This window comes from Leiobunum rupestre, chromosome 1, assembly GCF_980474605.1.
Source record: "Leiobunum rupestre chromosome 1, qqLeiRupe1.1.hap1, whole genome shotgun sequence".
Classification (NCBI taxonomy): Eukaryota; Metazoa; Arthropoda; class Arachnida; order Opiliones; family Sclerosomatidae; genus Leiobunum; species Leiobunum rupestre.
The window spans coordinates 81,025,527-81,045,335 of record NC_143384.1 but is presented as its reverse complement, the minus strand read 5'-3'; the positions used below and the strand labels follow the sequence as shown (position 1 = coordinate 81,045,335).

General features: G+C 35.2%; 1 protein-coding gene and 1 non-coding gene across 2 annotated transcripts; one reads left to right on the top strand and one right to left on the bottom strand.

Annotated features, from left to right (window-relative positions):
• Positions 1-15,833: 15,833 nt before the first annotated feature.
• Positions 15,834-15,906, bottom strand: TRNAM-CAU (transfer RNA methionine (anticodon CAU)). The gene has a single exon. It is a non-coding gene; the product is annotated as a tRNA-Met (tRNA).
• Positions 15,907-16,418: 512 nt separating this feature from the next.
• On the top strand, positions 16,419-18,784 carry Dph1 (diphthamide biosynthesis 1). The gene is made up of 3 exons (XM_090154466.1): positions 16,419-16,716; positions 17,343-17,866; positions 18,196-18,784. Exons 1-3 carry the CDS (start codon positions 16,489-16,491, stop codon positions 18,725-18,727), a joined length of 1,284 nt encoding a protein of 427 aa, XP_090010592.1. The 5' UTR covers positions 16,419-16,488; the 3' UTR covers positions 18,728-18,784.
• The last annotated feature ends 1,025 nt before the right edge of the window (positions 18,785-19,809 follow it).

The window sequence follows — 19,809 nt, the reverse complement described above, 5'->3', positions numbered from 1 at the left end:
TTACTTTGCTTAAGTTTTTGGTACTAATATTTTTTGGATTATTATTTATTTATTAGCTGATTTAAAGAAAATTTTCAAGCTGACAACCTTTTATAAATTTCTTATTTAAAATGTTTTTAAAAGTTATTTATTTAAAAAAATCAGGTAAAATTAATTTTTTTTAAATCGGGTACATTGGAAATTAACAGAATATTTTTCATTTTTAGGAAACAATTTTTTTTCAAAATGAAGTACATTTTATATAATCACAACATGCTTTTAATTTTGTTAGGAAACAAACTTCAGGGTTTTTTAGCTGCTTTTAAATTTTGGTTTGGTTCTAGAATTAGTAGATTTAAAAACTTCATTCGAATAAAAGTACGCATTTTTACAAAAGTTACTATTAGGTCTCTTGGGTATATCGTAAATTGTTGACACACCTTTTCCGCAACATTTCGAACAATTCCAAGCTCATTTGACAGTGTTGGTTTAAGATCATTATTTTTATAATGATGGTTAAGAAAAATGGTTTCAAATTGTTTAACATCTTTTAAAAATTGACTTGATGGTACAATTATTCCACCATACGAGAGTTGCGTTACCCACGAAGGAACTGCGTAATCATGCTCTAAGACGGATCTGCATTCAGATTTTAAATTTAAGTTCGGGTATTTACCAACATATTTCTTCGCCACCCAACCCGCTAAATATTCTATACCCCCTTCTTCATGTTGATTAAAATCGTACAGGGGCTTATTTGTTTCAAGGTTCTGATTCTCTTTATTTCTCCTTGGTGTTGTTAGTGGTGAAGGCTGAGAGGTACTTGTTTTGGAAGGAGCAAGTGTTATAATCTGAACGAAATTGCTAATAGTATTTAGTTTAGGTCGAATCACTGGCGTTGACTCGAATGGAGTTTGGATTGTACTATCACAGTTTTCCATTGAATCTAAGCCAGCATTGAAAAGTAAGTCAATATCATCCGCATCATCAATTTCTTCTAAATCGGTTTGTTCAAATACTTTGGTAACCAAGTATTCATCGTTGGCCTGTGATTGCGTGTTGGAATTTCTTTGTAGGATTCCGGGGTTTTTACCCAGAATAATCATTTTAATTCGGGCTATCGCGTTTAATGGTGTCGGGTGATCATCAAGCCCACCACGTGTTCGAAGTTGCGAAAAGAAATTTTCCAAACAGTCCTGATTTACACGGTGGGTTAAGATATAATTAATTCCATACTTATACCTCAGATCGTACCAGAGAGATTGAAGTGATTTATTGGATATAATAATTCCTTTTTGAAAAAGCTGCAAGCTGTTTAACGGCACACCTTTTTTGTTGAAACACTTTATCGATTGCATGAGGTTTGTCATTTTTTCTAAAGCTGTGGACTGCTCTTTCAAATTCACACCATACCCACTTTTGATAGCATTATTTTTGCAGTAGCTATTCATGACATCGAACCAACTGTTCACGGTTTCAAGGAACTCTACTGTTGTTGATCGCGATTTTTCTTCATCTTCATCTAGTAACTTAGGTAGTCTTTTAACAGCCGCAGCCACAGTACCTGACATTAGCTCCACCGCTAAGCGAACGTTTTGTCGCTGTGTTTTGACACAGTCGAGGTGAATTTTCGTTAGCTTCTGGCACGTCTTCAATTCAGCTCTGTCCTGCTTAAATACAGTTACAACAAAATCTTTTTTAATAGTTACTCCATCTAAATCAAATCCTGTGTCCAAAAACCAATTTCTGACTAGTTTCAATGCGTGCGGTGCATCAGCGAAACAGTAGATTTTCTCATTTGGAAGAGCTGGGTTGTTAAACCAGGTTCTATTTTGATTTATACCAAGTTCACGCCAAAGTCCCATGTTGCCACCTCCCATATCGTTGACGAAAGCGACAACAGTAAATCTAGCTTTTTGCATCTCCATAATGGCGCTTGATAAAATATTCTTGGTCATTTTCTGGTCGAACTCTAAATAGATGAGTTGTTTCCATTTGCAAAAGAAACCTCTAGCCATTATCACTTGCAGATATTTGTGTTTTCCCACTATTTGGTCATTTTTCACATCGTACTCATAAAATGATTTCACGTTAACTTCGTCAAATGATAGGACAGTAAGCTTGTCTGTATTGGAGAGAGTTTGACCTAGTGACTTCATCAATGAAAAAACATCAGTTATCAAACCTTTTCTTAGATCTATTTGGGAAGCGTAGCGTTGCAGAGTTGATATTCCAGGTAACGGAATATTTTTCTGCTCTCTCAAATAGACATACGCTCGTTTACTTAAATAACGGAGTGTGAAAGCGTTTGCGATGTCTTCACGGTCCCAGTTTACTTTCTTCTTCCCAAACAGTTTTTTTATTTGACATGGTGTAAATAGTTTCTCTAAACAGCCCATGTATTTTTCATGATACTTCTCACTGTCTTTAATTTTTTTCTGTAAACGCTTTACTTTTCTATTCAAATTGCGAATAGTAGCTTTCTGATTAGCAATTTCATGGAATTGAAGCTTATTCTTCCTCTCTTTTTTCAAAAGCCTATGTTTTGCATTGCTTAAGTGCTTGGCTAACGTTTTTTCTCTTTTTCTGAACGTTCAAAGTTTTTCCAGAAAATATTACTTTTTCTTAATTCTTCTATGGCATCACAATTGCAGTTCCTACGGTAACACTTAGAACATGGATCTTCTTTTGTAGGAACCATTTTCGAGTGACTTGAATATTTTTTGGAAACATTCATATCTTGATTGTAACGCTTTAATACTTTCTCGGTTGAATTATTTTGTAGACTAGAGTGGTGTAAATTATCACAGGCTTTGTTAATAGGAACATTTTCGGTATTATCATTGGATAATACACTAGTGGCAGTGTAGTTAGATAACACACTAGTGGTAGTGTAGTTAGATAACACACTTGATTCGGTGGAAATTGTAGCATTGGTAGTATCATCTGATAAAATACTTGATGATTCGGTAGAAATACTAACGTTGGTAATGTCGTTAGATGCTACACTAGATTCAGTGGAAATAGTAACATTGGACGTGTCAATAGATTCGGAGAGAATAATAACGTTGGTATTATCATCAGATCTACTTGATTTGGAGGAAGTTGTAACATGCATGCTAGATTCTAATTTCTCTGAATTTACTAATAGCTCATTGACAAACTTTCTTCGTTCTCTACATCTAGCTCTAGACTCTCTTTCTCCAGAACTTTTAATACACACAGACTGATGCAATGGTAGCTTCATAGAAGGAACTGCGTTTGAATTTAACCGTTTTTTAGGTCTCATTCCCATCAGTTCAGCTTTAAAATCTCTTTCAAAATCTTCCTCTTTCTTGCATAAGTAGTATTAATTGTAGGATTTTGACATTTAGTAATCCATATTCTTCGGATTTTTGAGTCCTTCGGTAACGTAAAGTAACTGATATATTTGTTGTCAACATTTTTAGAAGTTACGGAAAATTTATTATCACATCCAGTTATGGCACACTTTGCTCCACCGTAGGGCATATTAAATAGTTTAATTAAAAATAGGAACTAAATTATTAAAATGAATAGTTTTAACATAAGCCTTGCCCATTATTCAAGTCTCTCCGCTGTATTCGAACTATTTTGTCGTCTGCAAAATCTCGCAGAGAGAGTCGGGGAGAGACCAATCAAATAACAAGAAAAATCGAAGAGAAAACAGCGGACCGAGGCAACCTTTTATAGCGCTTTCCATACGAACCTTGGGGGTAGGCTCCATAATTTTGGGTGGGCGGCCTCCAAATCCTGGTGCCGCTACTGGATTGTATCTGAAACTTGCAGATTTTGATTGTAACTATAACTTCACTGAGCGCTATTTGGGTTGTGTCTTACACTATAACTCCTCGATAATTATACGATTACCTCAATGAACTGGGATCGTAATTAAAACTACTATAATACCACTTTCATTAGAGACATCATGTTTTAATTAACTTCCAACTTTATTTATATTTTAAAACCATTATCATATTTTCAATTGACACAATTTAAAGGGCTAGCTAATTTAACAAGAACTTAAATGCTCCCTCTCGGAACAAATGAAATTCGAATGTAAATTGTAAAACGCAATTCTCTCTGGGATAGCCAAAGTTGTTAGAAGTGCTCCGGAGCAGCTGGAGTTTTTCAGTGTTTTAGTTAATATAGGCATGGATTAAACACTAGTGTTTAATCCATGATATAGGTTAGGTTTAATTAAGTTACTATAGAAATATTTGTAAACTTATTATTGTCTATGGATTTTATTATAAAGTAAACGTATTAATTTAAAGAAAATAAAAGAATTTAAGTGTAATTCTTTTAATTTCTTAAAATTAATACGTTTACTTTAAGTTACTATACAGGGTGTCCACTAAAAAAATTAACCAAGTCGTATACAAGATGTAGGGGGAAACCTACTGCGAAAATGTCGATGACCTTGAACCATGTCTTCAAGGTCATCCAAAAACTAAATCGAGAACCGTAAGTGTTACAAAGTTGGTTCCAATTAGAAAAGTGTTCCTCGTTACTTTTTAAGTACAAATGGCTTTGACCTGATCGGATTTGAGCAATAGGAAGCCGATAAATGCTAGATGAAAATCCAGAAGGTCGTTAAGTTGATAACGTGTCGAAAGCGAGGTTCGGGAGCTGATAACTCTAAAGATACTCGTGTTAGAGTACTGAAATTTGCTACACATCCTCATCAGGATTGAGGGTCTTAAGTTTAAGAATTTCAATGACCTTGAACCATGTCTTCAAGGTAATCCAAAAACTAACACGAGAACCGTAAGTGTTAGAAAGTTGGTTCCAATTTGAAAGGTGTTCCACGTCGCATTGTAGATCTAATTCGAATCAATGCTAATTAGATTATCGGCTTCCTATTGCTCAAATCCGATCAGGTCAAATGTACTTGTACTTAAAAAGTCACGTAGAACACCTTTCTAATTGGAACCAACTTTCTAACATTTACGGTTCTCGAGTTAGTTTTTGGATGACCTTGAAGACATGGTTCAAGGTCATCGACATTTTCGCAGTAGGTTTCCCCCTACATCCTGTATACAACTTGAAAATATCAAAATCGTACCTAAAACAGATTTTGAGATATTCGCCCTGGGCCACTGGTTCATTTTTAGTGGACACCCTGTATACCAAGGTTTGAAGAATTACACTTTTTTAGAGATAATATTTGACCAATGAAAATTGGGATCCTTGGCTACATTTATTCACACGAGTTTCAACTAGAAAACTGTATCGCTGTGAGAATTGTCTGAGCAATAAAATACTTCTTCGTGTACCCTTGTTTACCCACAATCTCTGCAGATACTTATTTATGCAAGGCTTAGGTGCATTTAGATTTAAACCATTATGTCTACGCATTTTAGCACGCATGCTGGTAGAAAAAGAACCAACTTACTATAATTATCTCTGGATTTGTTGAAATTTAAAATTATAATATTCACTATTTGTATCTAAACACTATAATTATTATACAACTTGTGACACAAGCTCGACCTAAATATGGCGTCGTCTTCAATTTCTAAAATTATAAAAAATTCCACATCGAAGTATAAACGCGAAACAAAAACTTATAGAGCGCTTAGCTTAACTTTCCTACTAGCTGATAAAAATTATCGCGTGACCCAGATTTTGGCTCATAACAATTTAGTTATCCCACCGACGTAGAGAGCATTGACATCAAAACTATCTATCTCCTCTATCCAGCCTGAAGAACAGAGTTATTTTTACCTGATTTAATGGGATTTTTTAACAATAGGTACTTTTGTTTTTTTGTTTTTTTTTTGTTTTTTTGGTTTGTTATTCATCAAGGATTACAGTAATGCAAAAAGTTTTAACCACAAGTTATTATTTAAAAAGATATGATCAATGTAAAATTGCTACTTGCTAGCAATTTTTACAACGGAAAATACGACTTATTTCGAGATTTCTGTAGGCCTATGTGTTAGATGAGGTAGGACTGATGACGAGGACAATTCTTTAAATTACTAGATTTTAATACTTTTTGGATAAAGTAGGACTGATGTAGAAAAAGAAAAAGGCTGAAATGCAAAACAGTACTAACTTTTAAGGGTTGGGAATTTTTCCCATATTTCAACGCATTTTAGCCTTTTTTTAACCATACTATGTCATATTATATGTCGTCTGTGTGATGTTGACTTATACAACGTCGAATGTATTCTAAGTATTGGCGCCTGACGGCGCCGCGCACTCACTTCGCTCGAGCGCTGGGGGCGCGCGGCGCCTCCCCAACCCCATACTAAAAAAAGCTATGGGCCATCTATAACGCAACCTAGAGGACAGCACCAAGCCTGACTCATCAAGTATCGTCAACCCGATATTAATCCCACCTAATAATGTAAATAACCTAACCTATTATCGCCGCCTAAACCCCTAAAATGCATTGAAATACGGCGAAAATACCCGAAATAAAAAAGTAAGTTAGTATGTTTTGCATTTCCACATTTTCGTTTTCGTCATCAGCGCCACGTTATCCACAACGCATTAAAATCTAGGAATTTAAAGAATCGTCCTAGGGGAAATTAACTGCAAAAGGCCAATATTTAAAAATGCATATCTTTGTTAATATTCATTTTCGCCGAAAAAAATGAAAATTAAAGTAATCCCCATCTTGCCCTCTATCCAAAAAAATATATAAAAAAATCGGGTGAGGGGCAGCTATTCTACACTTAACCCAAAATTGCAGGCAAATAACAATTTTATATTTATCATATCTTTCTAAATAATAAATAGAGTAGTGTCAGTGCTACATCACGCAACGTCACCCATGCTTTTTCCTACAGAGAAAAAAACGCGCCTAAAATGGCGGCCATGGCCAAAGCTACGAGGTGATACTACTCTATTGCGGTTAAAACTTTTCGCATTACTGTAATCCTTGACAAATAATAAACAAAAAACAATAACAAAACCAAAAAAAGCCGTAAACACATTTTCGGTTTGCACACGTTTTAAAAATTTGGTAATATCTTGTCGTTAAATCTAATTCGTCATCAGTCCTACCTCATCCAACACGTACAAAAATCTCGAAATATGTCGTATTTTCCTAGCTAAAAATTGCTGGCAAGTAACAATTTTAAATTTATCATAACTTTCTAAATAATAAATTGCGGTTAAAACTTTTTGCATTATTGTAATCCTTGACAAATAATACATCTAAAAACATAAACAAAACCCAAAAAAACAAAAGTACCTATTGTTAAAAATAGCCGATTTGATTCCTGTTTTCAAATGTTTTGGCTAGGTAGTAGTCTATCTTTGTCGAAGTTATTTTACTATACATTTTTCAATACACAGGGTGACTTCATTTGATCGGCCCAGGCACGGCCAACTTCGATCGCACGTACCGCGCTTTAGCGTCCCCGTCAATCGCCTGAATCTACCGTGTATATATTTTCCCACCAGGCTTTCGCTACGACCAAAATTTAACGTTAGTCAGATAGGAAAAATCCACAAAAAACAATTATTTTTAAATAAATTTTGAAAAACATTGAATTAAACCGAATGTAAGTTAACATTTAACTAATAGTATAATATTTTTTCATGATTCAATTTTTTAACGGTGTTTATAAATTATAAAAGAGTTAAACAGAAACCAAGAACATCTAGATGCTGCCAGCAACATAGTATTATTGTTTAATACTTGAAACACATGTAAATAAATAACTAAAACAAAAAGTGAAAAGAAAATAACTGTAACTTCACGGTAAATATATTATTTTAACATTTTTATTAAATATTATTAAGTTAAAATATATTATAAGCGCAATAAATTATAGTTTTAGGTTTCAACAAGTTTTAAGCTTTCATCTTTTTAAACCTAGAATAATATTGTATATTTAGAAAGGGCCGGTTTGTAATTTTATCTGGCTGAAATTTTTTCCATAATAAAGGTACAAACCTGAACAGAAATCATCCTCCTTGAAATGCAGGCTGAAGACCATCATCTTTTACCTAAGATGTACCTAAGCATCTTTTATCTTCAATTATATTAGTTTTAAGATTCTTACTCTTAAAATTAATTAGATTTACAAAAATACTACCTAAGAACGGTTATAAACTCGTGAATTTGCTATATATATACTATTAATAAAGATTTCTTATTATTAAAGATTTATAAATTTTAAGGGAGACATTATTTACGCGTCAAAACGCTCCAAACACCTCTACAGCCTTCAAAACTACGTATTCTAATATGGCGCCTTCACGTAAAAAACGCGTCTCTTTTTCTTCATTTAATATTTATAAGGTAATATTTTTTTAAATTATTAATTATACATAAATATATTGCGAAATGATAGTTTAACTTACTATACCTTGTTTTTTCTAAATAGGAAAGTGGAAAACCGAAGAAAAAACATTTTTCCGCGATTTCGCTTGTATTCCCCGCCTTTGGTGATAGTAGGTTTTTGGTCGTATGTAGCGCTCCTAGCGGGATTATACATACACGCAAATTAACATTAGATGCGAGGCGATTGACCATTGAATTGGGAATAATACTGCTAGAATTACAATTACGATTTCGGTTGTCATGGTTACGCGGGACCTGTTCTGAGAAGACTGTACGAAATTCATCTTTATAATTAGGCGGTAGCGCCATCTATATCTTGTAAAGTTTTATGATTCACGCAAAAATTCAATTGCAATATAGTTGCCACCACTAGAGACAGATGCCGCCACGATTGAACGATATAGTTGATAAAGTCTCCGTATTGAACGAAATTGGTCCCGCGCCAGCCAGATTTAGTTGTTCCTCTATTTCTTCCCAACTCAATGCGATTGACGGGCCCGCTAAAGCGCGGTACGCGTGATCGAAGTTGGCCGTGGCCCAGGCATTATTCTCAAAAACTATACCTTATAGCATATGTAACATAATTACTCATAAGTATGCCACTAGCTCTATTTCTTCACTAACGGTTTGTTTCACAGATATTGCGTCATCCGTACCCTACGTAATATTTGATGTCATATTTGACGTCATAGAATCTCAAATGCCGATAATGCCGTCGTATAATTAGCTCCACGTCTGATAAATCGACGGCCATTATTTTAGTAAACAAACCGGTTTGAACAACCAAGGCTTAGGAGCTAAAATGAACTACAATATAGTGTCAAGTTCTGTTAATGTAATTAATTTGCAAATTAATGAAGTTCTCGGAGACTCACGTTCTAAAATAAATTTGCATTGTCAAATAAAAGAAGCAGGTTTATTGAAAAAAATAGTTGAAATTCAGGTTGAGCTTTTCTGGCGCATCTACAAGGTTGGAGTCCTTGCAGATTCTTTTGAGCCTAGGCCTAACTCTTCTAGGCTTGATATGGGTTTTAATAACGCTGGTGGAATATCCCACTTCGAAGACTTGTTCAATTTTCGGCGTGGCAACAATCGAAAAACAATCTCGCTCTACCCTGACCCAGGGCTATGGCCGGCGCTGACTAATGGTCGGAATTATTCAGTTAGTGGAAAAAACATATCATTTCATAAGTATAGGACCAAACCAATTCGCATAATTAGATAGAAGCCTATAATTTTTTAAATCGTTAATTTCCCTAGGTTTCCGCTTTCTAATCCCGATCTACTAAATAAATCGCTAATTTCTATAAATCTATCTAAAAGTGACTATTTGTAGTGACTTTTTTGTAGAAAGTCAAAAACAAGTTAAAAATGGCAAAGGGTGTCTTATAAACACAGCATTTCATACTGAGGCTTTTTTGAATATAAAAAAATTGATTTAATGTTGTACTAAAATAACTTCTCTTTATTTTATCTACCTAAAGAAAACCGCCAGATCATATTACATTAAAATTTTGACCACGGATCTTTTCGAGTAGGTTTCAGCATGTTGTTGTTAATTAATAATACGGAACGGAATCTCCTTTATTGTATCCATAGCCATATGTCTATGATTGTATCATAGATATTTTCCTTGGAGAAATAAAATAAAGTCCTCTCCCTATAACATCTCAATTTTTATTTTTTGTTGGATATATGTTATAGTAAAACTTATAATGTGGTGAAGGACGATCAAAATAGGCATTCAACAGAAGTGCTTGATGCTGAGGAGTTGGTTATGAAACTCCCTGAAAATGCAAATTTATGGGGTTAAAATGAAAAGAAAATCTCGCGTAAGCCAACTGATTTAAAGGCTTCAAAAGTCGCTCGATGACTTAGGCCTAAGGTGGTGCCTTGGGTATTAGCCTAGCTGATTATTATTAATTGGTCGAGGTTGGGGAAGACTTTCACTTCGACAATAGAGTAATATCGGCGTGACGTATGTCGACGTCACCCATGCTTTTTCCTAGACACTCTTTTACGAAGTCGGCCATTTCATTACAGGCCTAATTTTTTTTTTTAATAATCAGCTAGGCTAATACCCAAGGCACCACCTTAGGCCTAAGTCATCATGCGACTTTTGAAGCCCTTAATTCAGGTGGCCGGGTTACAATGCGTAGGAGGGTGGTGGCAAGCCCTGCATGCCACGCGATCGAGCCAACAGCTCCCTACACTAACTATTGCCGTTAACCTAGACAAGTTTTTATGGATAGTTTTTATGCCAATAGTACAGGCAAGGGCGCCTGCACGTGCTCATCAGCTCGAGACGTCGCGTGCACTTGACCGCGTGAAGCGGCCTTGCATGCACTATTTGAAATCAGACCTGTAATAAAATGGCAGCTCTCACAAATAAGGATATAAAAGAGTGTATAGATAAAAAACTGCCCTCAAAATGGCGGCCATAGCCCAAAGCTACAGAGTGATACTACTCTATACGTTGTCTAGCACTCATTCAGTTACTGAAGATTCTTCAATGACCAGTGGTGCAGTCCTAAAAAAAAAGAACCGGGGCGCTACCTGGGTACAGCCAACTTCAATTTTTATCGTGATCGAAGCTGGCCGTACCTTGGTAACGATTTTAAATTATTGTGGTATTTTCCTGCGGGCAAAATTTATAGTAAATTCACACACCCTTTATTCGAGAAAAACGATTTACGAAATAGAAGCAAGGCGCGCCCTGGCAAGTTGAAAAAAGAGGCAGGGCGCACCCTGGAAAAATCGAGCTTTTTGGTCAATTGTCATCTCCAAAACGAGTCTTCTCAACGGAACCTACCGACTATTAGCTCCATCTTTTGAATAAAATATCGCAAACGCAGAAATACCTCACTTTTGAGTACAACTTACGTCATATACCTTTCAAGGAATTATTAGAAAAATAAACGGGATATTAAAGTTTCAGCAACCCATTTCTAGGCGTAAACGTCTCTTCCCGACGTTTGGGTAAAGATTTGTTCAGCAAAAATTGTTCAATTTTTACCTTTCCGAGGGGACTATGTCACCTAGGAGGGGTTTTACAATCACCGTGTCTGTAGGTCTGTGGGTCTGTTTGGGATGCGAACGCGTACGCATTTTCGGGGCAAAGTGTTATCGCCCCGTACGCAGTTTCTTTGAATTAGGGAAAAGGTTTCTCCAAAAGCGCCCTCTTTTGGTCATTGGGTGTATTATAATTTTCTTTTGCGAATTGTGATTGTACGTGAAGCATCTTCGACGTTTGGGACGGACCGAGTGCTAGTGGGAAATTTTCTACTTGTGATGACGTCACTCCGTTACTAGCTCTCAGTAAAATATTTCTCAAAGTGAGAAACTTATGGAACAATATTAAAGACTTATAGTTTCACCAGTCGTCTGCTTTTTCAAATGAGGGATTCCTGTGTTCCCAACGTCAGATAAATTTATCGGATCTGGGGTAGACGTTCGCGTTTACGCCTAGAAATGAGTTGCTGAAATTCTCTATTGTATACAATTCCGGTTCATCCTTCTCATCACCACGTTGAGGATACGACAATTTGACTACGTGGAAGGTACGGCTGTCATGGATAATCTTTGGTTTTAGCAACGAATGGCTGACTACGCTAGTAATTAAATTAAGTTTCCATTTAAAGGGATCCCTCACTCACAACAGGGGAAGGCATAGAGGTCACAAAAAAACTGGTTTTGAAGCACACTGCAAGTCTGGATTTTATGTTACCCCTATGCCTCCCCCTGCTGTGAGTGATGGATCCCTTTAACTCTTTAGTTCATTCTGTTCAATTGAATGGGCGTTTAACCTTCTTCTTTTTTTTGTAAAGATTTACTTAATTCTTGCGAGTAAACGGAATCATGATGCGCTAAAAGAAATCTACCCTTATCATACTCATAACAGACAGGGCCAGATTAAGCGATTTTTCGCCAGGGGTTCAAAATAATATGCGCCTCTAAAAAACCAATGGAAACTAAATACTTTGGTTTAATCTTAAAAAATTTTAGTATAATGTATGTATTTCTGATAATAATCGTTTAACAAAAATATAGTGCTCAAACTTTTGTTTTTATTGCACACGGTATAAAGAAAGTATTCCTTTTATACCAACACAAATTAAACTCTAAAATATTAGACGGCTCCACCTAGCAGGCCACACCGGCGTTTTAAAAATTCGACCCGTATTTGAGCTATTTCAATGGTCATATTTTGACCATTGAAATATCTCCGTATTTACCACGTTTTTGCAGATACTACCAACATGATATTCTGGAACAAGCTCGGGAAACTGGTTAAAATCAAACCCCGATTTGTCACTTTAATAGATGGCGTAACTTAACTGTAATGGTGAGTTATATAGTACTAAATAGTATCTCGGGCAACCTTATTCTATTTGTATAATTGTTATATTCAATAAGGTTCCTAGAATTAAGTTTCGTTATTTATGAACACTACAATCCCAAATTTAGTTTTTGCGCTTTTATTTCAGCCCAATAGTCTCTTAAATAAAGCATCTTCAAGGAAATCGCCAAGAAGTAATATTTTCAAAAACCAGGACCTGAAAGTTTAATTACTGTTTATATAGCAGTCTTGGAAATAACACACGTCCACTGGTCCAAAACCAGTTTATTAATTGCTTGGACCAGTTTTTTAATTAAAATACTGGGGGTCACTGGTCCGTAGGACCAGTTTAATAATTCACTTTTTTATGGGCATTGAGGCGGGACCAGTTTAAAAATTCAAGCTTTCTTCCAATTTCTACTCCGACTTTTTTCTTTCTAACACAATAAACGTCACACTAGAGATGAAGGGCTTACGAAGTTACCAGCAACCTTTAGTAGTGGTATTAAGTTACAATGAATAATGAAGTAAAACACCACGTGGCGCGATTCACGATTCGCGCCTTCTCCAATTATAAACATTTATATGGTTTCTAGAGTCTAGACCATAGAAATCTCATAGGTAACTAGAATGCTGCCGTGTAACTGGCAAATGAACCAAACGCCGTGGCAGACGATAGCCAGATCTCAGCCACTCAGCCAATCAGAGCTCAAAGAGTGGTTCTGCCAAGAATTTAATGTCACCAGAGAGAATGACGTCACCCATCTCCCACTATAGTAGCAGAATCAAGAAGGATTATTGTCCTCCTTGGCGGAACCACTCTACGGTCTCTCATTGGCTGAAGGTTCAAAATGAACTGGCGTAAAGCTCGGCCGTAGGCGGCAGCATTCTAGTTACCTATGAGATTTCTATGGTCTAGACCTATCCACATTTCACATTCCATAAAACATAATTTACAATGGGACCAATAGAAAAAAATCATGGTAAGGGTCACTGGTCCTAAGGACCAGTTTATTTTTGTAGACAATAGGGGTCACTAATCCTAAGGACTAGTTTTAAAAAATTCCTTATTTCCAAGACTGTTATATAGTGAAATTTTTCACCAGTAAAGAGAACTTTGTGTTTTTGCTAAGGTGAAAAATTTCCATTATTTCAACAAGAATTATGTAAAAAGGAACTTGCAGGTCCTGGCTCTCGAAAATATTACTTCTTAGCAATTTCCTTGAAGATGTTTTATTGAAGCGCCAATTCGCGGGACCCCAAAACCAGTGGGCATTACTCTTCAATGGCTTGGGTAAAAATGTAAAATATTGCGTCAAAATATAGGACATTATAGACGATCGATATCCCGAAACCAATTTTGATTATTCAGGGTCCGCCAGTTGGGCTTTTTCCCATTTAATCGCTTTAAGCCGATTTTTTTCTGATTTTCGGTTTGAAAAAATACATACTGGCCTTAAATTTAGTAACATTTTGTTATTTCAATTTTGCGAATAAGGATATACCATCATTTATATATTATATATGACCTTCCAATCGTCAAAAAGTTATTCTTCGCTATTGCTGTATCAATTTGGACGCTCGGGGCATAAGTTCTCTCTCACGCCATCGGCGATAGAAAGGAATGGGATACATCAATCGGTAGGTGATATCGTGCCCTCTTTCATGTAATATTTTATCCTCATAGTCGTTGTCTCACTTTTAGGCAATAGTACCTAGAAGTTGGGTATTGGCTGTACCCCGCTGAGGCCCGCTCCGTCTGTGATAGAAAGAAAAATGATACAGCAATCGATAGGCTACATCGTGTCCTTGCTGTCGGGCTCTTAATTTTTGGCCAAGAGATCTAGAAATTAGGCAATGACTGTCCCTCACACCGTTAGACGTGGAAAGGAAAATTATGCGTAAGTTGACAAGGGATATCAAGCTCTTGTTGTTGCTGTATAATGTTTGGCACCCGATTAAATAAGGTGTATTGATATTCTTAGCACATGGGCGGATTGTGTATAGTTAAATGTCCGTGACATCTCCCTAACCTCCTCCTCAAGCTACTCCATGGCCAAGATTATTTAGGTTAGCCGATACAGACATTTCGTAGGTAGAATTTTCTAATTTGGTGCTCCCCCTCCCCAACAGCCTTTGCCCGGGGGAAAGTGCCCCCATAATCCGGCCCTGATAATAAAAAATCATAACATGTTATTTCGTATAACACCGTTGATACTGAACTCTTAATTTTACTTTATAGGTTTTTAGTTAAAATTAAAAAAAAGTTTTAAATTTAAAGATGTTAATTTGGTTTTAGCGCACTGCTGTTACCATCAGAAAATGAAGCTATGAATCGTATTAAATTGAAAAGCCGTAACTAGTGTTGTTTTTTTTAATCTATCGCCAGGTGACTGACGCCTGATTAAAGTTCGGTCTGAATCTACGATGTGTGTCGCGTGCGTCGTTTATAGTAGATTCCTTGATATTTATATTTTAAGTAATTTTGCTAAATCAAGATACAAGACGAAAAAGCTATTTTTTTTGGAGCAAAACTATTAGATACAGCAGAAAACTAAGCCAGGTAAAACTGGTCACACTACATCGTGTGATTATTACATCCAAGGTATATATACCTCAAACGAAGGCGCGTTTCGGAGAGGGATAACTTCCAAATTGAGATTGCTCCTGGTACAATCAAATTATGGGAACCTTCGATACATTACTTAGTAAAGCTCCACAGAATCGTTTGAATTGGGGAAATAAGGTTTGAAAATTGATTAATTATCACGTGTTGGATCTACTATCACGAGATACGGAAGGCGAGGAGCTACCCGAAATTTTACCTAATTTTCCAAATAATTCTAAGGCCGATTAAGAATTAAAAAGGAGCATGCAAAAATAAAGCCCAGATGCAGCTTTTCTATTCAATGTTGGATAAAAAATTTTGATTTTTTACTGGACTTGGAGGGTATGAACATTTTTCCACAGAATCGTTTGTTTTTTTGAAGACGTGTTTTGGAAATTAAGAAGCTACCTGAAATTCATGGCTAAAAATTTCAAACTATTCCTAAGTGGTCGGAAAATAAACACTTAATTGTAATTTATTGTACAGGAACTAATTTTGTATCGGCCTGAAATCTAATCTGCGACCTTTGGGTTACGTCCCAATGCAACTTTCATAAAATTACCGAAGTCACAAAAATAACATGCCCCGGGTGAGGCTCGAACTCACGACCTTCAGATTATGAGACTGACGCGCTGCCTACTGCGCTACCGAGGCGGTTGCGCTTCCATGTTCAGCAAAATATTGCATAAAAGAGTGAATCCATAGTTTAATTTCTTCTATTATGTCTATATTTGTGTAGCCTAGCGGTCAAAACCGCTTTATTAGCTTATGGCGAATATCCTATGAACACGGTCTTTAATAATTCGGCTCGCAAATGGTTGGTCAATAGTCGTTTCGACCACTTTATAAAAAACCTTATTTCCGAGCCAGGTAAATGACCATGACATGTTACATAACTAGCAGTCGACGTGTAATGGTACTAATGTATAGTAATTTAATTGAGATTGGCAATTTAGTTTCAGTTTCAGATTGAATAGAATGAAAAGTGTTAATAGTAACTATATATGTAATTATTATACTCTATTTTTACAAACATTTAAAAATGACTAGACTGGACCTTTTCTTTTTCATAGATTTTTTAAGCCTTGTTTTATATTAGGCATCATTCACTTAATTCTTATTAGCCAGAATGACGAGTAAAAAATATTTTAAATTATTTTAAACAGGCCTTCTTTAATGATTACGATAATTTGTGCTTTAATCAGTGTCATATGAATTTGAACATTTCCATCCACAATGAGTGAAGAATTAAAAGATGAAAAGTCAGTAGTTGTTGTCAGTGCAAAACCCAATCGCCGTGTATTTGGTCAGAAGCGAAGAGTTATAAATCAAATTCCTACTGAAATAACAGACAATAAAGATATTCAAGATGCAATTAGTGTCCTGCCTGCTAACTACAACTTTGAAATTCCAAAAACCATTTGGAGAATTAGACAGCTGAATGCAAAATGTGTTGCAATACAAGTAGGTTGAAAATATAGATTAAGACCGAACAAGAAAACTAGAGCTTATGCGTAGCTAGGGTAAATTTTGTTATAAGCAAATGTTGAGAAATTTGTCGTTATTAACATTAAATGGGTTTACTCGTAACTTTCTTATTATCGAGGCCATTCCTCGAGCGACTCTGAAACTGATATTTCATCGTCTCACATTGCTTTTCCCAAATAGTTAATCTCCACCTGTTTTTGGATAGGGTTACCAAAGAAAGTTGTGTTATTGGTCAAAATTGAATGCATTCAGTTGGGAATGGTATAACATTACTAGAGGTACAATTTTAATCATCTCTAATATATGACGCGTAGAGCCATTACAAAGAAATTTATAGCATATTGTATAGGCAATTCGAATGATATACAAATATATTCAGCTGTAAAAATCATTAAATTCTGCTATTTAACCAAAATATGAACAGCTTTATATTGATATTGTTTTAAATGCCATGCTCTATTTTCAATCATTGGTCCCATTGTACTTTATATAACATGCCAAGGGAAAGAAATACTTAGCTTTCCTTTAAAAATGTTTCCGCCAATATTTTTAACTCTATTTTTTATATGTTACCCTGACATTATAATATAAATCTCTTACAGATGCCAGAAGGGCTTCAAATATTTGCCCTCACAATTGCAGACATTCTTGAAAAATTCACTAGTGCAGAAGTAATTGTAATGGGTGATGTGACCTATGGAGCATGCTGTGTTGATGATTACACCGCAAGCGCTTTAGGAGTTGAACTTTTGATTCATTACGGACATAGTTGCCTTATACCTGTTGATGTGACAAATGATGTAAAAATGTTGTACATATTTGTTGACATCAAAATTGATGCCTTACACGCTTTACAAACCATTAAGAAAAATTTTTCTACCGAAAAATCCTTGGCTTTAGTCAGTACAATTCAGTTTGTAGCGACAATTCAAGCTTTACTTCAAGACCTAAAGGGTAGTGGCTTTAGTAAGGTCAAAGTTCCTCAATGCAGACCACTTTCTCCGGGGGAAATTTTGGGATGTACATCACCAAAACTAGAAGATGTGGATGCATTAATTTATGTTGGAGATGGGAGATTTCATTTGGAGTCTGTTATGATTGCTAATCCAACAGTTCCAGCTTACAGGTAATTTGATTATTTTGTTTTAAAAATATCTTCCAGTACCACAATTATTATATTCTTGGAAATGTGTTTTGAAGATTTGATTAACATCAGTTTTATAAGAAAATTTTTAACCCACTTAAAGGCGGATTTTCACTGATCATAATAAGGAGTGAAAACAAAATTTTCAGCCCCTCAAGAAAACTACACTTTATATAGCTGATATGTTGGACATTTTTTATGGGTTAATCAATTTGAACGTCTTGTCTTTTTTGTTTCAGAATTTGATAAAAAGCTTATCTTTGGGAAGTATAAAAATAGTAATTAACATTTTAACCTCATTTTATTTTAAGGTATAACCCGTATGACAAACAGTTTACAAGAGAACATTATGACTTTGAAAAGATGATGCAAACAAGAAGCGAAGCAATTGCAGTAGGAAGAGAGGCATCAACATTTGGTATAATATTAGGAACGTTAGGAAGACAAGGAAATCCTAAAATATTAGAATTATTCAAAAGAAACACAGCGTCAAATAAGAAGCAGCATTTCATTGTTTTACTGTCTGAAATATTCCCACAAAAGCTCCAACTCTTTCCTAATGTTGAGGCTTGGGTTCAGATAGCTTGTCCCAGATTATCCATAGATTGGGGGAAATCATTTGTTGTTCCAGTTCTAACTCCTTATGAAGCCGCTGTAGCTTTAAAACAAGCAAACTGGAATGATAAATCTTATCCTATGGACTTCTACGCTTCTGAAAGTTTAGGAGAATGGACACCAAACCATAAGCCTCCCAAAATATCAGTTGATAGCTCTGATAAGTGTTTGTCTTGCGAAAATTGCAAAAACAAAACGAAGAAACCAATTACTGAAATGTCTGACTGAATCATGTCCATTGCATACAATTTATCTATTTAAAATAAAACATATTTGTAAACAAAACTTTATGATAAATTCATGTAATATAAAAACTTGTGTTTCAAATAAAGGTGTCAAGAATATGTTCTACCTATCAAGGCAATGGGATTGATTTGTTAATCGCCAGATTGAAAATTGTTTTGTAGTTGTGAATAAAAAAAACTAAATTTTAAGGCTTTATTTTTTATATCAAGACATATCAATTTCAAGCCATTGTAGTAAATATTCATGAAGATTAACAAATCAGTTCCATTCAATAAGTTCCTAATACACCAGTAATGTGATAAATTAAGAACCAGAACCCGTAAATGTACATTTACAAATCAATACAACATTGAATTATTACCATTTGCTCATTTTACTTTTAAAAATAAATTATTAACTTTATATAAAGGGTCAATGAGAATAAAAAACTGAATAGATCATTACTGTCATAGGAAAGAAGATTCAAAAACTGGTTAAAATAAAAATTGAAAGGTTTGATTTTTATTAGTGTACCGGACTTTAATGAATATCTGAATAGTCGATATTTTTGCTCTTGTGCAATTGATATTGCTAAAAAGTAAAATATGAAAATTTTGGTTTCATTTCAAGCAACTCCTTTTTCAAAGTTAACCTATGTTGCAAATATGAACCCAAGACAATAACATTTTTACATCGTCTGAAGAGATGAGCATTAGGGTTTATTAGAGATAAATATCCAAATGTTACCATAATTGCAATTCAGATAGGCATAGGTGTTAGACCAAGTTCACCAGCCCACTACATCAAACCCAAGTCATCTAGTGACTTTTAATCCTGAACTAAATTTGGCAAATAAAGTTCTTGTAGGCATATTTTGTGAATGTCTAAAGGGTTCAACCATGTAAAGGGAGACATACATGTATGTGTCTACTGACCCCTCCCAAGAATATCTTTCATTTTCAATTCTGAGTCATTCCAGGTCAAATCAACAAGGTCCAAACCACTCAAGTTTCATATTTTGATGAAATTTGGCGAAGGGCTGAATTTGTGCATAAATTTAATCCCTGTAAAGGGAAAGTGTTAAA

Excerpts from the sequence above, each read along its gene's own strand:
- Dph1 (XM_090154466.1), top strand. The coding sequence starts at position 16,489 with ATGAGTGAAGAATTAAAAGATGAAAAGTCAGTAGTTGTTGTCAGTGCA. Across the intron at positions 16,717-17,342 it reads CAAAATGTGTTGCAATACAA|ATGCCAGAAGGGCTTCAAAT; the intron begins GTAGGTTGAAAA and ends AATCTCTTACAG. Across the intron at positions 17,867-18,195 it reads CCAACAGTTCCAGCTTACAG|GTATAACCCGTATGACAAAC; the intron begins GTAATTTGATTA and ends TTTTATTTTAAG.